This window comes from Macrobrachium rosenbergii, chromosome 44, assembly GCF_040412425.1.
Source record: "Macrobrachium rosenbergii isolate ZJJX-2024 chromosome 44, ASM4041242v1, whole genome shotgun sequence".
Classification (NCBI taxonomy): domain Eukaryota; kingdom Metazoa; phylum Arthropoda; class Malacostraca; order Decapoda; family Palaemonidae; genus Macrobrachium; species Macrobrachium rosenbergii.
Window position 1 is genome coordinate 4008808 of NC_089784.1, and position 18851 is coordinate 4027658.

The window sequence follows — 18851 nt, forward strand, 5'->3', positions numbered from 1 at the left end:
GTGTTATTGTTTGTCCTGAGGGAATTTCCCTGTTTTTTTTTATTTGTTTTTATTTTTTTAATCTTTTAGTGTCCTCTTCAATGGGACATCTGTTATGAATTTTTCTTTATTTTTATCTTTAATCTCCCTCGCTAATGACGGGGCTGTTAGGAGTTTTTTAATGGTTGATAATGATTATTTTTTTATATTACGTTTTTAATTGCCCTCTCAAATATCATTCGTCTTAGCAGTTAGTTGAATAAGATGTTTTTAAATCAGATCTGAATATACGAGAGAATGTCACTTCATACGATATTTTGTGAGTGCCGCCAGTGTAAATATTCTGTAGGATAACGCCTTAACTAAATTTATTATGAAATCAATTATGAATTGCAAAACGCTTTATTAATTAATGTAGTAAGAATATATATATATATATATATATATATATATATATATATATATATATATATATATATATATATATATATATATATATATATATATATATATATAAGTCCTTTCAGTTTAATAGTCATGATTTCCATACCAGCAGAAGAGCCCGGATTGGATCATGGTTTGTTCCGGTAAAACCCTACAATGTCTCTGTTGACTGAATTAGGGAATTATATACCTAGGAGTCAGCTGACTGTAGTGATCGTAGCTGGTGAGGAGATGGAGGTGGGGGGGTAGCAACTTTTGTCACAAAAACACAAACGCACAGACATATATGTATATGTGTATATATATACACACATATATGTATACACACATATATGTATATATATATATATATATATATATACATACATACATATATGTGTATGTGTATGTATATATATATATATATATATATATACATATGCATATAAACGAAGATATGATGAAGAGGTAATTACAAGGAACAGTTTGCATTCAAGTCCGTACACGAGCAATATCGTCAAAAGCGATAATCAATAAGGAGTAAATAAGCAATTGGACGTGAATGCGCCTTGCAAAACAACACCGGAACCAACAACCCTTGTGTCAGTTGACCACACGAAAAACAACTTCGCAAATAATTGATAAAACTAAAGCTTTGTTTTCCCTTATAATTATCTTTCCACTGAAACAATTTTACACCGTCTAAATGAAATGTGAAGTAGACGATTAAATAGATAAATAAATAAATAAATAAATAAATAAATAAATAAATAAATAAGTAAATAATTAATATTATATATATATATATATATATATATATATATATATATATATATATATATATATATATATATATATATATAGAGAGAGAGAGAGAGAGAGAGAGAGAGAGAGAGAGAGAGAGAGAGAGAGAGAGAGAGATAAATAAATAAATAAATAAATACAAGGGAAGATCAGGTAAAAATACCCCAAAACTAATTCGACTGTTGTCAATAAACAATTCCTTCTTGCTTGTTTGCATACCAATGCAGAAATAGCTTTAAATAACAGCAACAACAATTTAAAGCATGCATTATAAAATAACCTGAAATTATGTGACAAATAATTCTTAAAAAAAAAAAATCAAAATTTTATCATATTAGGCCGAGTGAAAAAACCTAGTAGCCTACCATGGCAAAAGCACATAAAAATGATGACTTTATAAAGCACGTTGCAAATAAGACACCAGGATATGTCACAGGAAAAGCTACAAAAACAACTACAATAAGTTCAAAGGCTTTCATGGTATTTCGCGTGTTTCTAGTACATTAGCTACTTCAGTAAACGTTAGCATGCGACACCGAATGTTAGGCCAGTCAGAATACACTGTACAGATGCTTTCACTGCCCAGTCAGTTTCTCTGCCTGTCCGTCTGTTTGTCTGACTGTTTGTCAGTTTGCAGTCTGTCTCTTTTCCGTGGCGTAAATGGCATCGCGAACCCAAGTTCGAACAGAAAGCGAGACGGGGCGATCCCGTCACTTCCCATTACTCTGACCGTTCCTCTGTCGCCTTAAGCAATGAAATATGCTGTACATAGCTGATGGTTAGTCAGATACATTAGGTCTCAGGCATCGCTGGAAAGGACCCAGGGCTAAGATAAACAAAAAGTAACAGACATAATAGAACCAGCTCTTCGTTAAACATACATCATCAATGTTACATAATTAAAATGGAAAGGTCTCAACCAGGTAATTCTTGCTAGTTCAAAAGTCTCAAATTAATAATCTACTCTGCTTGGTCCTTTGATATCTAACCCTCTTCGTCTATGTAGACGTAGTAGAGTTTTTTCTCTGTAATATCTAATAAAAAGTTTTATTTTAAGTCGTATCTTAAGCTACTATTACCCATTAAGAATGACTTATTGACGTGCTAGTTCTTTTCACTGCTAAAATAACGAAAGAATTCAAGAACTGAGTCAACGGAATTAAATTAAGTTTGAATTTGCTGTAAAATGAATGCCCGTATCTTTCTTATTATTATTATTATTATTATTATTATTATTATTATTATTATTATAACAGTAATTGTAAATGTAACAGCACCTACAACACAGGCAGCAGCATAAGTAACATATATATATTCAGCTCTGACAGAATAATACCGATTTTCGTAAAGGTGATCCAAATGTTTTAGCAATTTCTATTTTTTTTTTTACTCTGTCAAGTTCTTGTTCTTAACTGACATTTTTGCAAAAACAGAAATGTATAATAACGAAAACGGTCAAAGATCATGAAATGTTGACCTTTTGACACTAAGCAGTTAGTTTGTTTAAACGGACTTTCCGTTATAATTTTAAAGAAAAAGTAAACAACATTTTTTTTAATGATCTGGTATCCTAGATTACGATGGACTTGAAAAAGGTAGAAGTTAAGACTTTGTCACCAGTTTTATCTCTGACGTCACGCCAATACATTCTATTTCTTTTTAGATTAATTTATGCAGCAATGATGAATTCCATAAGTGGGTACAGAGGGCAACTCCAGAAAGGTTTAAAGGCCTAACCCCACCCCCCCGGCAACCACCGTAAAAAATAAAAGTAAAATAAAATAAAAAATAAAAAATCCCCAAAATAGAAAGTTAGCCCTATAGAGGTATAAATGATTTACATTTGATAGTTAATATTACTTTTGAATCCTGATTTGTTTGCTTCGGACAGAGCAAAGAATCTCTGAAACTACGTACTACAGTAAGCGTGAGATGCAATGTGGATATTACACTTCTATTATAAAATATATTTAGTAATTCGTCCCCTCATCAAAGACAACAGTCCATTTACAGATGTCCTTAGTCAGATGTTAGTAATTATTGGCTTGCAAAAAAAAAAAAAAATGCTTACTACGAGAATATCCTACCAGGACGCATAAAGATGGCTACACACAAACAAATGCACAGACACCACAGGAGTCCCCCGCCCGCCCCCCCAATTTTTTTTACGGTGCTTACCTGTGTTTCAGAAAGGTTGAGAGACTGGGCCAGCTGCTTCCTCTCAGCCCCGACCACGTACTGGTTCTTCTCGAAGGCCTGTTCCAGCTTCAGCAGCTGGCTCGGACTGAACGCCGTCCGGATGCGCTTCGGTTTGCGGAAGGGCAGCAGGAACGAAGGGAAATCTGGTCCTGCAAAGAGCAAAACGAAGTGAATAAATAAACAGCAGGGTCGTGTAGGGGGAGAAGAGGTGTCATGCCAATAGTTGCGGCTATTTAGAAAGCAAAAACTCTATACTTTTCCTTACCAGTTGGATTCGCGTCGAACGCTGGAGCACAGACCAATGATATATCCTTGTATATTCCCACGTGTCCCTTCCATTCTCCCCCCCCCCCCCCTTTTCCTTCTGTTTGTCCGTCCTTCAAGCCGGTGGCAAACAAAATACACATCACGACCGAATCATGATATTTGTCAGACGGCCAGCGTTTGGGCAGAAAGTTTAGACAGCAGCTTCCAAAGAACAATCGGGCGAGATAAAGGTAGAAAGTGACAGGTTGCTGTAGGACGCGGAGGAGGCTGCCAGCGGGTCCTACGGCTGTCACCACCAGAAGCTGACGCGCGCTGACAGTACGGACTACTGTTTCAACTTGGCAAGTCAGCTGCCCTTTGGTAATGAACCATTATGTCTTCCGTAGGTACCCCTGACCTTCCTCGTGTGGCCTGTGACCTTCGAACTGGTAAAGCTCGTCAGGGTTCTACGTTCAAGTTACAAAGGAGAAATAGGTAGGATTTTGCTGTAGTTGAATCCACTGGAGTTTCATCTTGTTAAACTGACCGATTTTCATGAAGCGCTATTATTATTATTATTATTATTATTATTATTATTATTATTATTATTATTATTATTATTATTATTATTCAAATCTTCTTTCATCAATCCCGTGAATATGTTTATAAAATACAAAATCCATATTTATGTAAAGTACTATATATTATAAATAATAAAATGAATTTAGCAGGAGCTTTCAAAATTAGAAATGCCTGCTCAGCTCCCCTTCTTCAGTACTTTAATATCATAAAATGTGGATTTTGTATTTTATTATTATTATTATTATTATTATCGTCGCTCATAACAATAGAACTTAGTGAAATGTCTTCTATTCATCTGTGGCCCTTTGGGTAAATTAATTTTGATATAAAATAATTATAAAAACATTCGTTAGCATGGCTATCAAAATTAGTTAATTGCTGGTTCTTCAGTTCTTGTCAATTATTGCAGTAAGTTTGCAAACTCTTTGAACATCCTTTAAACCACATATATTATACATCGAAGATATATATATATATATATATATATATATATATATATATATATATATATATGTATATATATATATATATATATATATATATATCATATGTGTGTATGTTTATTTGTGTATATGTATGCATGCATAACCATTTTCTTATTTGTACTGTACATTGTTGATGAAATACATAGTTTCTAAAATGCATTCGTTTATTACTATCTGTTATCATTTTGTCATCACGACCCGCTGACTCATTTTCTATCTTACGCGAAAATGATCAGCCGTTAGGCCTAAGAGAAAAATCTATTTCCCAAAATGGCGACTCACTGCCATCAGCAACAGACTGCCAAGATGTGTCAGGCTACATAAATTCTATTGTTTTTCCATGTTTACAGTACAGGGGGGGGTTATTGACCGCGCTCCCAACCCCCTCCTTTTTATCCGAGCCTAGGAGCGACGCGGCGAGCGTACAAACATCGTCATTAGGGGACTGTCTGACGAGAATCTCAGCCTCGTTATGACGTATCGTTGCCGGAGTCAGCCTCGTTACAGCGGCGCTTGCTGGATGCCATTAGCATTGAGTGCACTCGTTAGCAGGAGCGATTTGCATTGCTAATCATCCGTAGGGAAGGAGCTGGCGCAATATTCGCCTCAGAGATTTACCGCAAAATGCTCCTGATGGCCATTTGGGAGGGAGAGAAAACGCTTTTATGGTTCATTGTCGCTTTAACGCATTCTACTTCGCGATATCGAAGGAAGGCTGGGTTGGAAGAGGGTGGGCGGGGGCCTGCGGGGGAGGGGGTGGGGGGAGAGAAAGAGGAGATTAGGCAGGAAGAAAGGTGAATGCAGGAAATGGGAGGAAGAGTAGAGGTGGGGGACAGAAATAAGTACAATAAGATGGAGGAAGGGAGGGCAGGCAGGACTGAGAATGGCAGGCGAGCTTTAAAATGAAATGAAGGGAAATGCAGATTAAACGGTTTCATGGGAATGATCAAGAGAAAGGAAGTGGATAAACGGAAAGAACGTGGATGGGGAAAGAGGGGAGGGAACCATGATTCACGAAAGTTAACAAACGAGACAGAAAGTTTGTGATGTATCTTCATAACGAAACACCACGGAAATATTAACTCGTTCGAGACACCGGGAGATTGCAAGAAAAATTATGTACACAAAAATTAAATAAAAAAAAAATTATGCATCATTTACAGAAAGTAAAATGGGGAAATTATGTACATAAAGAGTAAATTTTTAAAAGAATTATGCATCATTTACAGAAAGTAAAATGGGGAAAATTCAGACGACGAATAACGCAAAACAGAAGCAGGAGATTAGGAGCAGATTGGCGGCGAATCATTGATGGTTGGATTAGGCAGTCGGAGGAGGGGGAGGGGGAGGGGCGTAGAAGAATAGACTGGGAGGAGCTATGGATGAATGGTGGTGAAAAGGGAGAGAGAGAGAGAGAGAGAGAGAGAGAGAGAGAGAGAGAGAAGCTGACAGACAGAAATAGACTGGTTTACAGCGGAAGAAACATCATTAATTTTAACGATTTCTTTGTTTTCTAAAGTAGATGAATATTTAAATAAGTAAAATAAGTGAAGCGTAAATTCCTCAAGTCTGTTTGGGAACATATTATGAATGGTTGTGAATTATTGACAAAATTATGGTCGTTTTTCCACATCAAATTTTTGAAGATTCGTGTACTAACTAGTTTTTTTTTTAACTTTACTGTGTACTGGTTAGGATCTGTGAGCAGTTAATACGTACATATTATGCAGACACATAGAACTGACAAAACGCACAACACACACATGCAAACACTCGTGGTCAGTGACATAGACAAATATATATATATATATATATATATATATATATATATATATATATATATATATATATATGTATGTATGTATATATATATATATATATATATATATATATATATATATATATATATATATATATATATATATATATATATATATATATATATATATATATATATATATGTATATATATATATATATATATATATATATATATATATATATATATATATATATATATATATATATATATATATATATATATGTATATGTTTGTGCGTGTGTGTGTGCGTTTGTGTATGAATGTGTGTATGTGTGTGCAGAGAACCTATAAAGTTGACAAGTAGTGATATAAAATTCCCTAAGAATTCTTTCTGCGATTTACGGTTAAAGCTTATTAGATTTGCTGTAAAAAAAAGTCATGCGAGAGAGAGAGAGAGAGAGAGAGAGAGAGAGAGAGAGAGAGAGAGAGAGAGAGAGAGAGAGAGAGAGAGAAATAATAATAAAGACACGGCAAAGCCCACAACTCCACAATACATTAAGCATGAAGACACGGACTCGCGAAATCACATTTGTCAGAAACAAGTCTAGTGATTCGAACCGTTTCGGAACATTATGCAGGCGGCCGAGACACCTGACACCCTTGTTTACCTCGCACGCACAGATGTTTCATTCGGAGCCTCGAGACTGTATCCCCGTAATAAAAAGGTACTTTCTTTTCATGTCGCTGCTTAAATCTTCAAGCAATGCCTGTGTTTAGGGCCATTACGCATCGATTTCGACACCAGCGGCGGCGATATATTTCAGGCGGGATTGTTAGGTGCGTTCGCGTGAGCTACGGCCGGAACGAGAAAATATAAAGGGGGAAAAATACGTGTTATTTGCGTCATTTAAAACGCGATAACGTTGTAAGAAACCGATGCAGAAAATTTTCACGTCACAATGCAAGATCGTTTTTGCGGCGTTCGGCTGCTCTGTTGATATTCGAAAGGGTTTCACCAAGAATGCAGTGACGTAGCCAAGGTTTGCGGATGGCAGAAGTTAAAGGGAAAATACAAATAAATAAATGAATAAGATACAAATTAATAAAAATTGCTGTTGTTCTATCTGAGTGTCTGAGGTAAAATGCAAGGCAAAGGTACAAACAAATTCATTAAAATGAAAGGTGATTTCACAAAGTATTTCGTAGCTGAAAGTAAAAAAAAAAAAAAAATATATGACATTCAAAAATAACTAGATTGATATTGGTGTAACATAACACTATTTCTCCAAAGTCAGAAGTAAAGACAAAGATATTTTGTAATTGTGAATGCTTTCCGAAGGCAGCAAAAAAGAAGAAAGACGCAAAGAATTTCAAAACAACATGAAAATTGCTGCCATATTACCAAAATCTGATGGCATTAATATAGGAACGTATGACGAGATTTTCAAAACGAAATGAAAGTACAATTGCATAGAAAGGATTTTCTAAGTCAGAATGAAAGGAAAAGATGGGCAGGTTTTCATAAAGATTTTAAATACGGGTTGCAAAATAACAAGGATTCTCTGACGTTATAAGTAATAAAAGCCACAAAAACTATATAAAATTCCACCCCCCCACAAATGGCAAATAATTTATAAAACTGTTCGGAGTGAGACTGACCATTCCCAAAAAACTGATTTGGACTAAAAACCTGCGGTTTTGAAGGATTGATATTTGCGATAATAAAAGGTTTATGTGTGAGCTTAGACAATATTATTATCATTATAGTTATTACCATACACAAGTGTTAAATATGATGATAACATAAGAGAGGGTTGAGACGCCAAACTCTGGCCTATGGACGATAGGTACAATCGTGCACAAAAGTCCGTTCCCTCCGCTGATCCAGAGTGAACCGAATCCGCTGACTATGAAACACCGAGGCAGTTGAACAAGTAACTAAGGGAAGACCCAACAGATGTCGCACCGTACGGGCATATGGGAACACCGAGGGGGAGTGGGAAGCAGGTATTTTTCCTGAGCATAGAGTAAAGTCTCCATATTCCAATATCGTTAAGAAAGTTGTCGTAAAGTTTTTGTTGTTGACGATACTAGTTGTTGAGTGCAAAATGTGCAGTTAAGGAAATATGCATAATAAATCTGAGAATAAAAGTGCTTAGGAAGTCAGTATTCATGAATTAGTATTTTCTATAGATTATCGAATCATATCAATAGACATGACTGTCAGCAAGATCAATACAAAGCATTTCAGGAACAGTGTTTACGGTTGTGTTCTATAATCTGCAAGCCACTTATAATAAAAAAAAAAAAAAAAACCAACATTTATAGGGGTAAAATAGCTTCGGTGTTTCATAGTCAGCGGATTCGTGTTCACTCGATCAGCGGAGGGAACGGACTTTTGTGCACGATAGTACAGGCTCGTAGCATGGAGTAAAATACTCCCATTCCGATTTCCTATACTGGGCCAAGTCTTAGCAAGTACACCAACGTTCCTATGCACAAAAAAAAAAAAAAAAAAAAAAATAGAAGGAAACAATGGTTTTTTCGAATTACTCTGATTAAGTCTCTAGCCTTCACTCGAAACCACTGACCAATCGCACCTATTAAAGTTGGTCGAGCAAATAATTTATGAGGAAAAAAAACACACACAAAAACTGCTCCATGAAACCGCACAATCAAAAGTTTCACAATCAGTTACTATGGATCAAAGATTTCCACTCCAGAAAGGCTACTTCGCAAGAAAAGAATGACCAATATTAATCCAGTTAGATCCTCAGCTTTCACTTTTAGTACAGAACGCATAATGCCTTCAAAAACGGCTTTCAGTAAATTAATTATGTAACTCGTTTGAAGTGAATGATAATTGCGCATAAGGACTTTCGCCTGCAATACATATCCATATGAATTAATAAACATAATAAACGAAATTAAATGAGAAACTACGAGAGAGGGAGAGAAGAATCATCCACAAATCCAACATAAAGAGAGAGAGAGAGAGAGAGAGAGAGAGAGAGAGAGAATGAATTTCTCCTGATGGTTATTAGATGATCGGTTCCCCTCCCCCCCGTGGGCGTGGCTTAGCTCTCCCGTGTAGACTTAGATACTACTAATGGTAGATACTGAATACAATACTGTTGCATCTTACTCTATTATTATTATTATTATTATTATTATTATCATTATTCAGAAGAAGAACCCAATTCATATGCAACAAGCCCCCCAAAAAAAGTATTACTTAGCTTAATCAGACAACTGCGCTGTGTAACAGCTCTCCTAGAGCTGGCCCGAAGGATTAGACTTATTTTACGTGGCTAAGAACCAATTGGTTACCTAGCAACGGGACCTGCAGCTTATTGTGGAATCCGAACCACATTATACCGAGAAATAAATTTCTATCACCAGAAATAAATTCCTCTAATTCTTCATTGGCCGGCCGGAGAATCGAAACAAGCCCACAGGGGCCATTGGCTTGAAATTCAAACTTACAAAGAATATGGCGTTCATTAGGAAGAAGTAGAGGAACGGAACGGAATACAGAATTTAGGCCAAAGGCCCAAGCACTGGGACCTATGTGGTCATTCAGCTCTGAAAGGGAAATTGAGAGCAGGAAGGTTTGGAGGTGTAACAGGAGGAAAACCTGGCAGTTGCACTACGAAACAACTATTAGGAGAGGGCGGATAGAAAGAAGGAAGAAAGAGAATATGAAAAGAGGTACAGTAAATGGAACGAAAGGGGCCCTAACACCCCCCCTAACGGGGAGGAAAAAGTAAGAGGAGGTAAAGGGAAATACAGAAAGAAGAGATACCACTTATTGGAAAAGAAAAAATAAATTGATAATTAATAAATAGATAAAACTGTATTAGAATGCAAAGGAGAACAGTATTAGGGTAGAAATGCATTGCATCTTCGCTTGAACTTCTGAAGTTCCATTGGAGACCACATCCTCTGGGGAACAGAATACAGCGTGTCAGATTGAGCTAAAATTGCCCCTTGTATTCGAGCCGCTATAATAACCGGTGGCATTACTTCTTGGCTCAACCGGTAAGATACCAAGGAACTTGTCTAACGTATGCTTGAACATTTGCATTAGTTGATTTGCGAGAGTTAAGATACAGCAAGGTTGACACTTCCATAAATTGGAGGCCACTGGTGCAAATGATGATGCAAGAGCATCTCGACTGGGTTGTGAAACAGAGCAGGTTTGGGTAGACAGCATCTGACACCAGTTCCAGGAGTCCAGGACTGTGCTGGAACTGGGGTTATGAAATAGAGCAGGTTGCGGTAGACAGCACCTGACACCAGTTCCAGGAGTCCAGGACTGTGCTGGAACTGGGGTTATGAAATAGAGCAGGTTGGGGTGGACAGCATCTGACACCAGCTCCAGGACTGTGGTGGAACTGAAGTGCAAAGGTTTCCGGTTCTAATGGGTGTGTTGGTGGAATTGGAACTAAGCCCTCTTTGATATTGCAGATGTGTTGAATTTTATAGCGTTCATGCCTACGTTGGATGTTACTTGGTTTTATTAAAGCCTTGGGCCTAGCCCGGTAGGGTAGGGAGGTGGTGCAAGTATCCATCTTTTTTTAGGCGGAATTGTGTGGTACGCCCTCCAGCCTATTTTAGTCAAAGTCAGTTGGGTGTGCAGACCATATTTAGGAGCAACAGTTTACGATTTGTCTAAAAAAAAGTCACCTATATCGGGCGATAAGTGTTGATATCTTTTTTTGAAAAGTTCTTAGCATCCGTGCCGACTGTTCACGACTGTTTGCGAGATTATGTCGATACGAGTAGACCATGTTCAGACGGCGGAGATGATGTCTCCCAGATCTTTTATTTGTAGCTTTATTGTTAGGTCACTTCTATCTAGGTCAAGATATAATAATCGAAATGTTGATTTCCTTCTGCAATGCGTGCGCTGGAAATTGTCGCCGTATAGGTTACTTTGTCCTGTTCACTTAGAGAGAGAGAGAGAGAGAGAGAGAGAGAGAGAGAGAGAGAGAGAGAGAGAGAGAGAGGATACCTGACGATCAGGTCTACTTCACCAGGGGTTGGGGGTGGGGGGATTACAGCGCCGGGATGAAGAAGCCTTTCGCGGAACCAACATAAAAAAAAAAAAAACTCGCGATAAAATGAGACGAAACAAAGAGCACGATAGAGATTGTCTACACTGTCATCTTTATCGGGCCGAGATCGGCTGTTGTCGCTGTAATATGCTAATCTGCCGCTAACATGCTAATGACAGTGACATCCCGGACGGCAAAAGACGCGCGGGGAGGCAGAGCGAACGTCCACCAAACGCCAGGAGTTACCCGCGAACAATAGTAAACAGAGGTAGCTATATTCGCCGTGACCGATGACCCGTGCTTAAGACAGCTTATATAGCTGCCCCCCTCTACCCGCGTGCCCCCTTCAAGTTGCTGGGGGCCCACAGGAGGTGGCGCCTCCTACCCCGTGGGTAGGCGATAGGATGACACGACACAAATAATATGGTAAAAGGAAAGTGGCGAACGAGAGAGAGAGAAAAAAAGTGAAAGGTGTTCTTTCATAAAACATTTTGGAGGCATGAATTAGTAAAAATGAAAACTGGTGCAAAAGGTCGTAAAAAAATTTTGAACTAGTAAAACGAGGACATACACTCTCTCTCTCTCTCTCTCTCTCTCTCTCTCTCTCTCTCTATATATATATATATATATATATATATATATATATATATATATATATATATATATATATATATATATATATATATATATATATATATATGTGTGTGTGCGTGTTTGTGTGTGTGTAGGCGTGTATGTGTGTGTGTGTTTATCCGCTTGTCCGTGTGTGTACATGACACTGTAATGCTTATGTTTATATAAACATTTTCGTTAAAGAAGGGCCTTCAGTAAAATGAGCGCCTGACATCCACGATTAAAACCCACAATGAATAAATCTTTTCCGAGCTGCGAGAATTTTCCAGTGTACTTCAGCATCTCGCCATCTCAGCACAGCTCTGACAAGCCAGTACTGATGGAAAAATATGAGTTCATTGACGTGCTGTTGCGACAAAGCCTTAACGAGCGTGAGAGTGCGTTGAAACAGAAAACACAACTATATAATAATTATGTTTGGTGTCAATATGCTATTGGTAGCGGCGTAAAATGACACATTGTCATGGCGCAAGTTTAACATAAAAATAATTGCTCAGTCAACTAAAATAGCCTATGAAAGATGCTTTCTAACACCGCTTCGTTTTACCTTGTCTGTGAGGAAAATACCTAAATAAATATGTATGCTATTACACGAGACATTATATACCAAGAAAATCGACGAGAAACATTCTCAAAAACTCTCGCATAAAAAAAAACCGCTGACAAGTTTTAACATAGCAATATTGCTAACAGGCAGATGGCTACTTTTTCTTTAATCATTTCCATTGCTCCACCTCTCTCTCTCTCTCTCTCTCTCTCTCTCTCTCTCTCTCTCTCTCTTTGCGCAATCAGGTAAAAAGCTCATTGCCCAGTGTTCGAGTCTCCTACCGAACTTGAATGCAGCGTAAGACGCGTCCCCTAAAATCCAGTATACCTATGTTGACTTAATTGGTGTATTATGTCCATTTTTGCTAGGCGAACGTTGCGGGTCGCAGCTGAGGTGTGGGTGAAGAGAGAGAGAGAGTGTGAGGAATAAAAAAAAAAAAAAAAAAAAAAAATAAAAAAAATATATATATATATATATATATATATATATATATATATATATATATATATATATATATATATATATATATATATATATATATATATATATATATATATATATCCTCCCCTCGCAGTCGAAGCAAGTCAAGCATATTTCTTGAACTCATATAAAGACCGGAAAAGCTCCATTGTTTGTTAAATGAGGTTGGTATACACAAATCTTCGTATTGAACCTTAATTTACCCTCAGGCTCGAAATATACTGTAAAAATGCACATCGATCCCTTAAATATCTGTAGCTTATAATGAAGAAAAATATATTTAAAAAAAAATATATATAATATAAGCAAAAGTACGAAACCTCATGAGGAAAATGAATGGAATTTAATCATTTTTTTGAAGACAGCTTGAACCCATGAATGAAAAAGTATGAGACACAATTACAAAGGGATCACTCACTAATGAAGATAAATCAGTACATTGTTATGAACAGAGTGATCAAAGCGTAATTTGTGTGCTTTAAAGAACTAGAAAGCAAATGACCCGGTGAATATTTGCTCAGAACGATAATGATATTTGCTTGTGTTGAGCCTCGTTTGGGAATAAAACTCATCAGTTATCGTCCACAGATTACGGTTTACAATTATCTCCCGAGTAACGCAAAATACAAAATAATTCAGACAAATGATATTAACAATCATCTGACGTATATGTTCACATATATATATATATTCTATATATATATATATATATATATATATATATATATATATATATATATATATATATATATATATATATATATATATATATATATATATATATATATATATATATATATATACATGACAAAAAGAGCTAGCGTGTAATGAAAGACAGAGATCTACCTGCAGCGCCGGTAGTTGAAGAAACCTTTGTATGGAGGCGAAGACTGATCTACATCTTGAGTGAACGAGAGTTTGTCCTACTTTCAATTAGCTAGATTTGTTCAAGGTCTGAGCTTCGATGGCATATTGAACGTTTCTTTTATTCGCCAGATTTTGCCTGGAAATTTGCGGGATATTTGATTTCCCTTGCACGAAGAATTTTCCTTCTAATGAGGTTGAACATTTGAGCATTGCGTCTCTTTCTAGGGGACCTTACGCTCGCTCTCTCTCTCTCTCTCTCTCTCTCTCGTTCCAGACCCAGCCTCTTCTTTTTTCTTCTATTTCCCTTGAAGCCGGACCACAGATATACGAAGAGCTCAGCTCAAGTTATCTATAGTTGTCTGTGAAAATCCTTTCAATTTCGTAGTATTAGCAAGAGTAATCCGTAAGTTGCCAAAAACTAAACTCTCTCTCTCTCTCTCTCTCTCTCTCCCGTCCACCTGTTGTTGGTTATGTCCCCACCTCAGCCAATTTTGTGGTTGGAAAATGTTCAGCCCGAAATTCCAGGAGTTGCATTTGAGGACCACCGTCGGTCGCCTAAAAGGACCCCTTTATACATTTACAAATTACCTCAGATGACTTAGAAATGCCTGTAAATTCTTCTATGATTCTCTACGGCTGCCTCTGAGCCAACATTTATTTTCGGAATCAAATACCAAAATAACTTTAGCTAAACTGTAATTTAGGTGAAATTGTGCCTAAAATTCTCCCTAAGCACCAAATCAATTTGGGAAATATCAACAACACCGTGATCACCACGCAGATTTACATGAATAAAAAGCCTCATTCTCTTTGTAAATTGCCTGCTGTAATTTGACAACCCAAACACATTTCCAGGGGAACAGGTGATTTTTTTCTTTTATCTATTTAGGGTTTCTGGTATCAAAATGATAACGAATGGTTATGCGAAATATATCTGAAGTCACATATTCGAGCATAGCATGATATCTGTATTTATAGGATGAGTATGTATGTATGGATAGGATGGGTAATGGGATCACCAGTCAATCCATATTTTTTTATTTCTTAAAACTTGTATACATACATATATATATATATATATATATATATATATATATATATATATATATATATATATATATATATATATATATATATATATATATATATATATATATATTATATATTTTACTAAATAAAAGTTGTATTGCTTATTGAACTTGAAATGGATTCCTCTTATATACCTCCATTTAAGGTAAAATTGAATTCTAGAGGACAATTCAATTATGGTGCCCACTGGATACAGGAAACATATTAATAATTGAGCGCTAGAATTTCCTCTATATTCCAATCACGTATGAATATTAATATAAAATTTTGTTGTCGAGCATGTTAGCAAATTTACTTATGGTTCCAGAATGTCTTAATTCAGTTATTACTGTATAGCCATACGCTCACGCTGACAAGATGTTGAAATCTTATCATAGATAAGCAATGGGCGATATTTTATGTCCTATAAATAAGACTAAATAGTCCTATCAAAAATAAAATTCTTGCTAACTTTTGAACCGTGCGCACTTATGATTGTTACAAGGAATTTCATAAACTACACCTGAACACATACTCGAACAATTACTTGTATATATATATATATATATATATATATAATATATATATATATATATATATATATATATATAATATATATATATATATACATCACCGTGATTCATATAGCCTACAAGCATTGAGCTACAAACGTCCTTTAATATCCAATTCGCTCTACTTTTGAAATAATATATTTTCATATATGTTACCCGAAGGAGAGTTTTTAGTTGATAATAAGTTCGTCGTCTCATACTCGAACCATGGAAGACAGGAACTCAGGACTACAGTGACGCGATTTTAACCATATACACACACACACACACACATGTATATATATATATATATATATATATATATATATATATATATATATATATATATATATATATATATATATATATATATATATATATATATTTCTTTTTTTAAATCAAATCATGAAAAGGTAAAAACGTGATAGTTAGTTATACGAACAAACTTTCAGCCAGGAAGGAAAGTGAAACAATGGAGATGTTAAGTACTTTCGTCTTATTACCAAGACACGGTCATAGCAACTGTGACCATGCCTTGGTAATAAGACGAAAGTACTTAGTTTCTCCATTGTTTCACTTTTCCCCATGATCGAAACTTTGTTCATATATATAATGTGTGTGGAGTATTATATATATGTATATATATATATATATATATATATATATATATATATATATATATATATATATATATATATATATATATATATATATATATATATATATATATATATATATATACCGTGAGTATATTATTAACCATTCAAGATATTAAGCACACTGTAAAATCATAACTGCACGCATACTGAAACGCACGACTTTCTTCAAAACACAATCATTCGCAAATACTTGAATTCCCCTTAGGGAACAGAGAAATCTATTGAAAAACTTTCAGAGCACACTCCCGTGTGCAGACAAATGCATGAAATTCCTTCCGAATATCTAAGCGATTATTTCCAGTCTCTCTCCCTGCCTAGCTTTCGTCCAGGTTCTCTAATTATGTGAGAGGACAAGGGGTGCGCCACTCTAATCCTTAACATTAGTGTGAATGCAGCTGGTCCATAATTACAAGCGCAGCAGCGTTACCAAAAGGCCCGGAATTTTTTTGAATGCGGCATAATTAGGACTTGCGAACTAATTAGAGATTTAGAAAAAAAAAATGTCATTTATTAAGGGAACAAAAGGCGAAGGTCTTAATGCTTTCATTCCTCGCTGCAAGAACTTCTTTACTCTGAAATTTCCTTCCTTGAACCCTGTCCGTTACGGAGGATAAGAATTGGAAGCAAAGGCGTGTATGTGCGTGACTGCGCAGGCGCAAGTTTGAAGGAAGGAGGAAAAGATCGGAACAGTGTTATGGCTGGTACACTCCCTTCTCCTTCCAATCCTCCACCCATCCTCCATTTCACCCATCCTCATAAGTAGTGACGCGGCTATTGTGCTACTCCAGCAGTGATAAATGGGGCCCTCTCAGAAATGTCCTGGAGACCCAGATCTTCTCGGGGCTGCTGGAGTGCTGGAGGGGGGCACGCCTTGCTGGTGGGGGGGGGGGCGGGGGCGAAGGCCGGCGGGAGAGGTTCCCGATAAGGGTGTTTTTTTTTTTTTTTTTTTTTTTGAGGAGTGAAGAAAGAGATGAAAAGGTGAGGAGGGATGGGAACAGAGTTATATGATTTTAAGGGAGTTGTCTCCACGCGCGTGGTAACTATCTCTCTCTCTCTCTCTCTCTCTCTCTCTCTCTCTCTCTCTCTCTCTCTCTCTCTCTCTCTCTAGGTCCTTAAAATAACAACGCAAATAGTAACTATAACATCCACTACTTCTGTTTGGGGAAAAGTTTAAATCTACTGTAGTCTTGAGGCTCAAAGGAGCCTGTTGCTATGTCTTTGAAAATAATAAAATGATGATAGTTATAGAGATCCTATTTCAGGTCATTCCTGATATCTATCTGTCTATCTATATATATATATATATATATATATATATATATATATATATATATATATATATATATATACATATATATACACACATACACACACACACACACACATATATATATATATATATATATATATATATATATATATATATATATTAATAAGTGCAAAATCATTGCAAAATTATGAAAAAATGAAGGCATTTAAAACTTCCATGATGTGATTCAACCCGCTTGAGCATCATCTACCATAATACCTGTCATCATCGATTTTGTCATAAAAATAGCATATTATTTATATGTATATGTATGCACCCAAGTATGTAACGTGCATATATAAAAGCGCCTGTGAGTGAAAGCAAGCACAAATACAGGAAAATAGCAGAACTACGGATAAAAGTGCTTCAAACACAATGCAATCATGAATCTAATATCAAGTTGAAAAAATGTGCTACAGTGGAAATATCTAACACCCAAACTTTAAAAGAAAATGGTCAAAAGTTTTAATCCCTGTTACTGTGGAAGAACGTCATGTTTGAACAGTTAGAAATAAGAAATGCTTCACAATCGAAGTCTATGGAAGCTAAAATACACCCACCACTGGAACTTTTCAAAAATAAAAAGGGAAGGGGGAGCTTTTCTCCCTTGGTAGCTTGGTAGACTTTCAGAGAGATTTATGATAACACATCAACTTGAGCATGACAATTTCATGACCCTAACTAACCTAAAGTCTTTACCAAGACCGGATATGATTTTTCATCGAAATATAAAAGGCCGCCTTTAAGACTTGGTGCGTTCGAATTGGCCTTTGATGAGAGGTATTTTCTAGAAAATCCGATAGAAATTTGCCGTGAAGATTTCAGTGATTCTCATAAACTTTCAGCCATATCTAAACTGGGGGAAAGCGAATGTTCTCAGAGGTAAAAAGCTTGAAATAAAATGGAAGACTTTTTACTGGTAAAAGTTTTACGTGGATCATCTGTATCCATGTAGGCTTTAAGATTGGACATTTCTCTCTTAAAAAGACATTTAAGGAATGAATTTTAAGAATTTCCGTTGATATTAGGTTTGAACAGGTCTTCCGATGAGACAAATCTGAGCAAAAAAGGAATTTAAGCATAACCTTCCAGTGTACTAGACTCGTGAAACTTCAGAGCTGTTTTGTTGGAGGAAAGGTGAAATGTAAAACAGTTTTTACTTGTATGTGCAAATTTATAAGGTATTTATTACTTCTAA

At 36.0% G+C, this 18851-nt stretch overlaps 1 protein-coding gene across 1 annotated transcript in view; it reads right to left on the reverse strand.

Annotated features, from left to right (window-relative positions):
* LOC136829275 (homeotic protein empty spiracles-like) overlaps positions 1-18851 on the reverse strand; it is a 95609-nt gene that overhangs the window by 32616 nt on the left and 44142 nt on the right. Inside the window, exon 2 of the mRNA XM_067087617.1 lies at positions 3385-3554. Within this exon, the coding sequence (XP_066943718.1) occupies positions 3385-3554 (170 nt within the window). The remainder of the gene's footprint in view (positions 1-3384; positions 3555-18851) is intronic.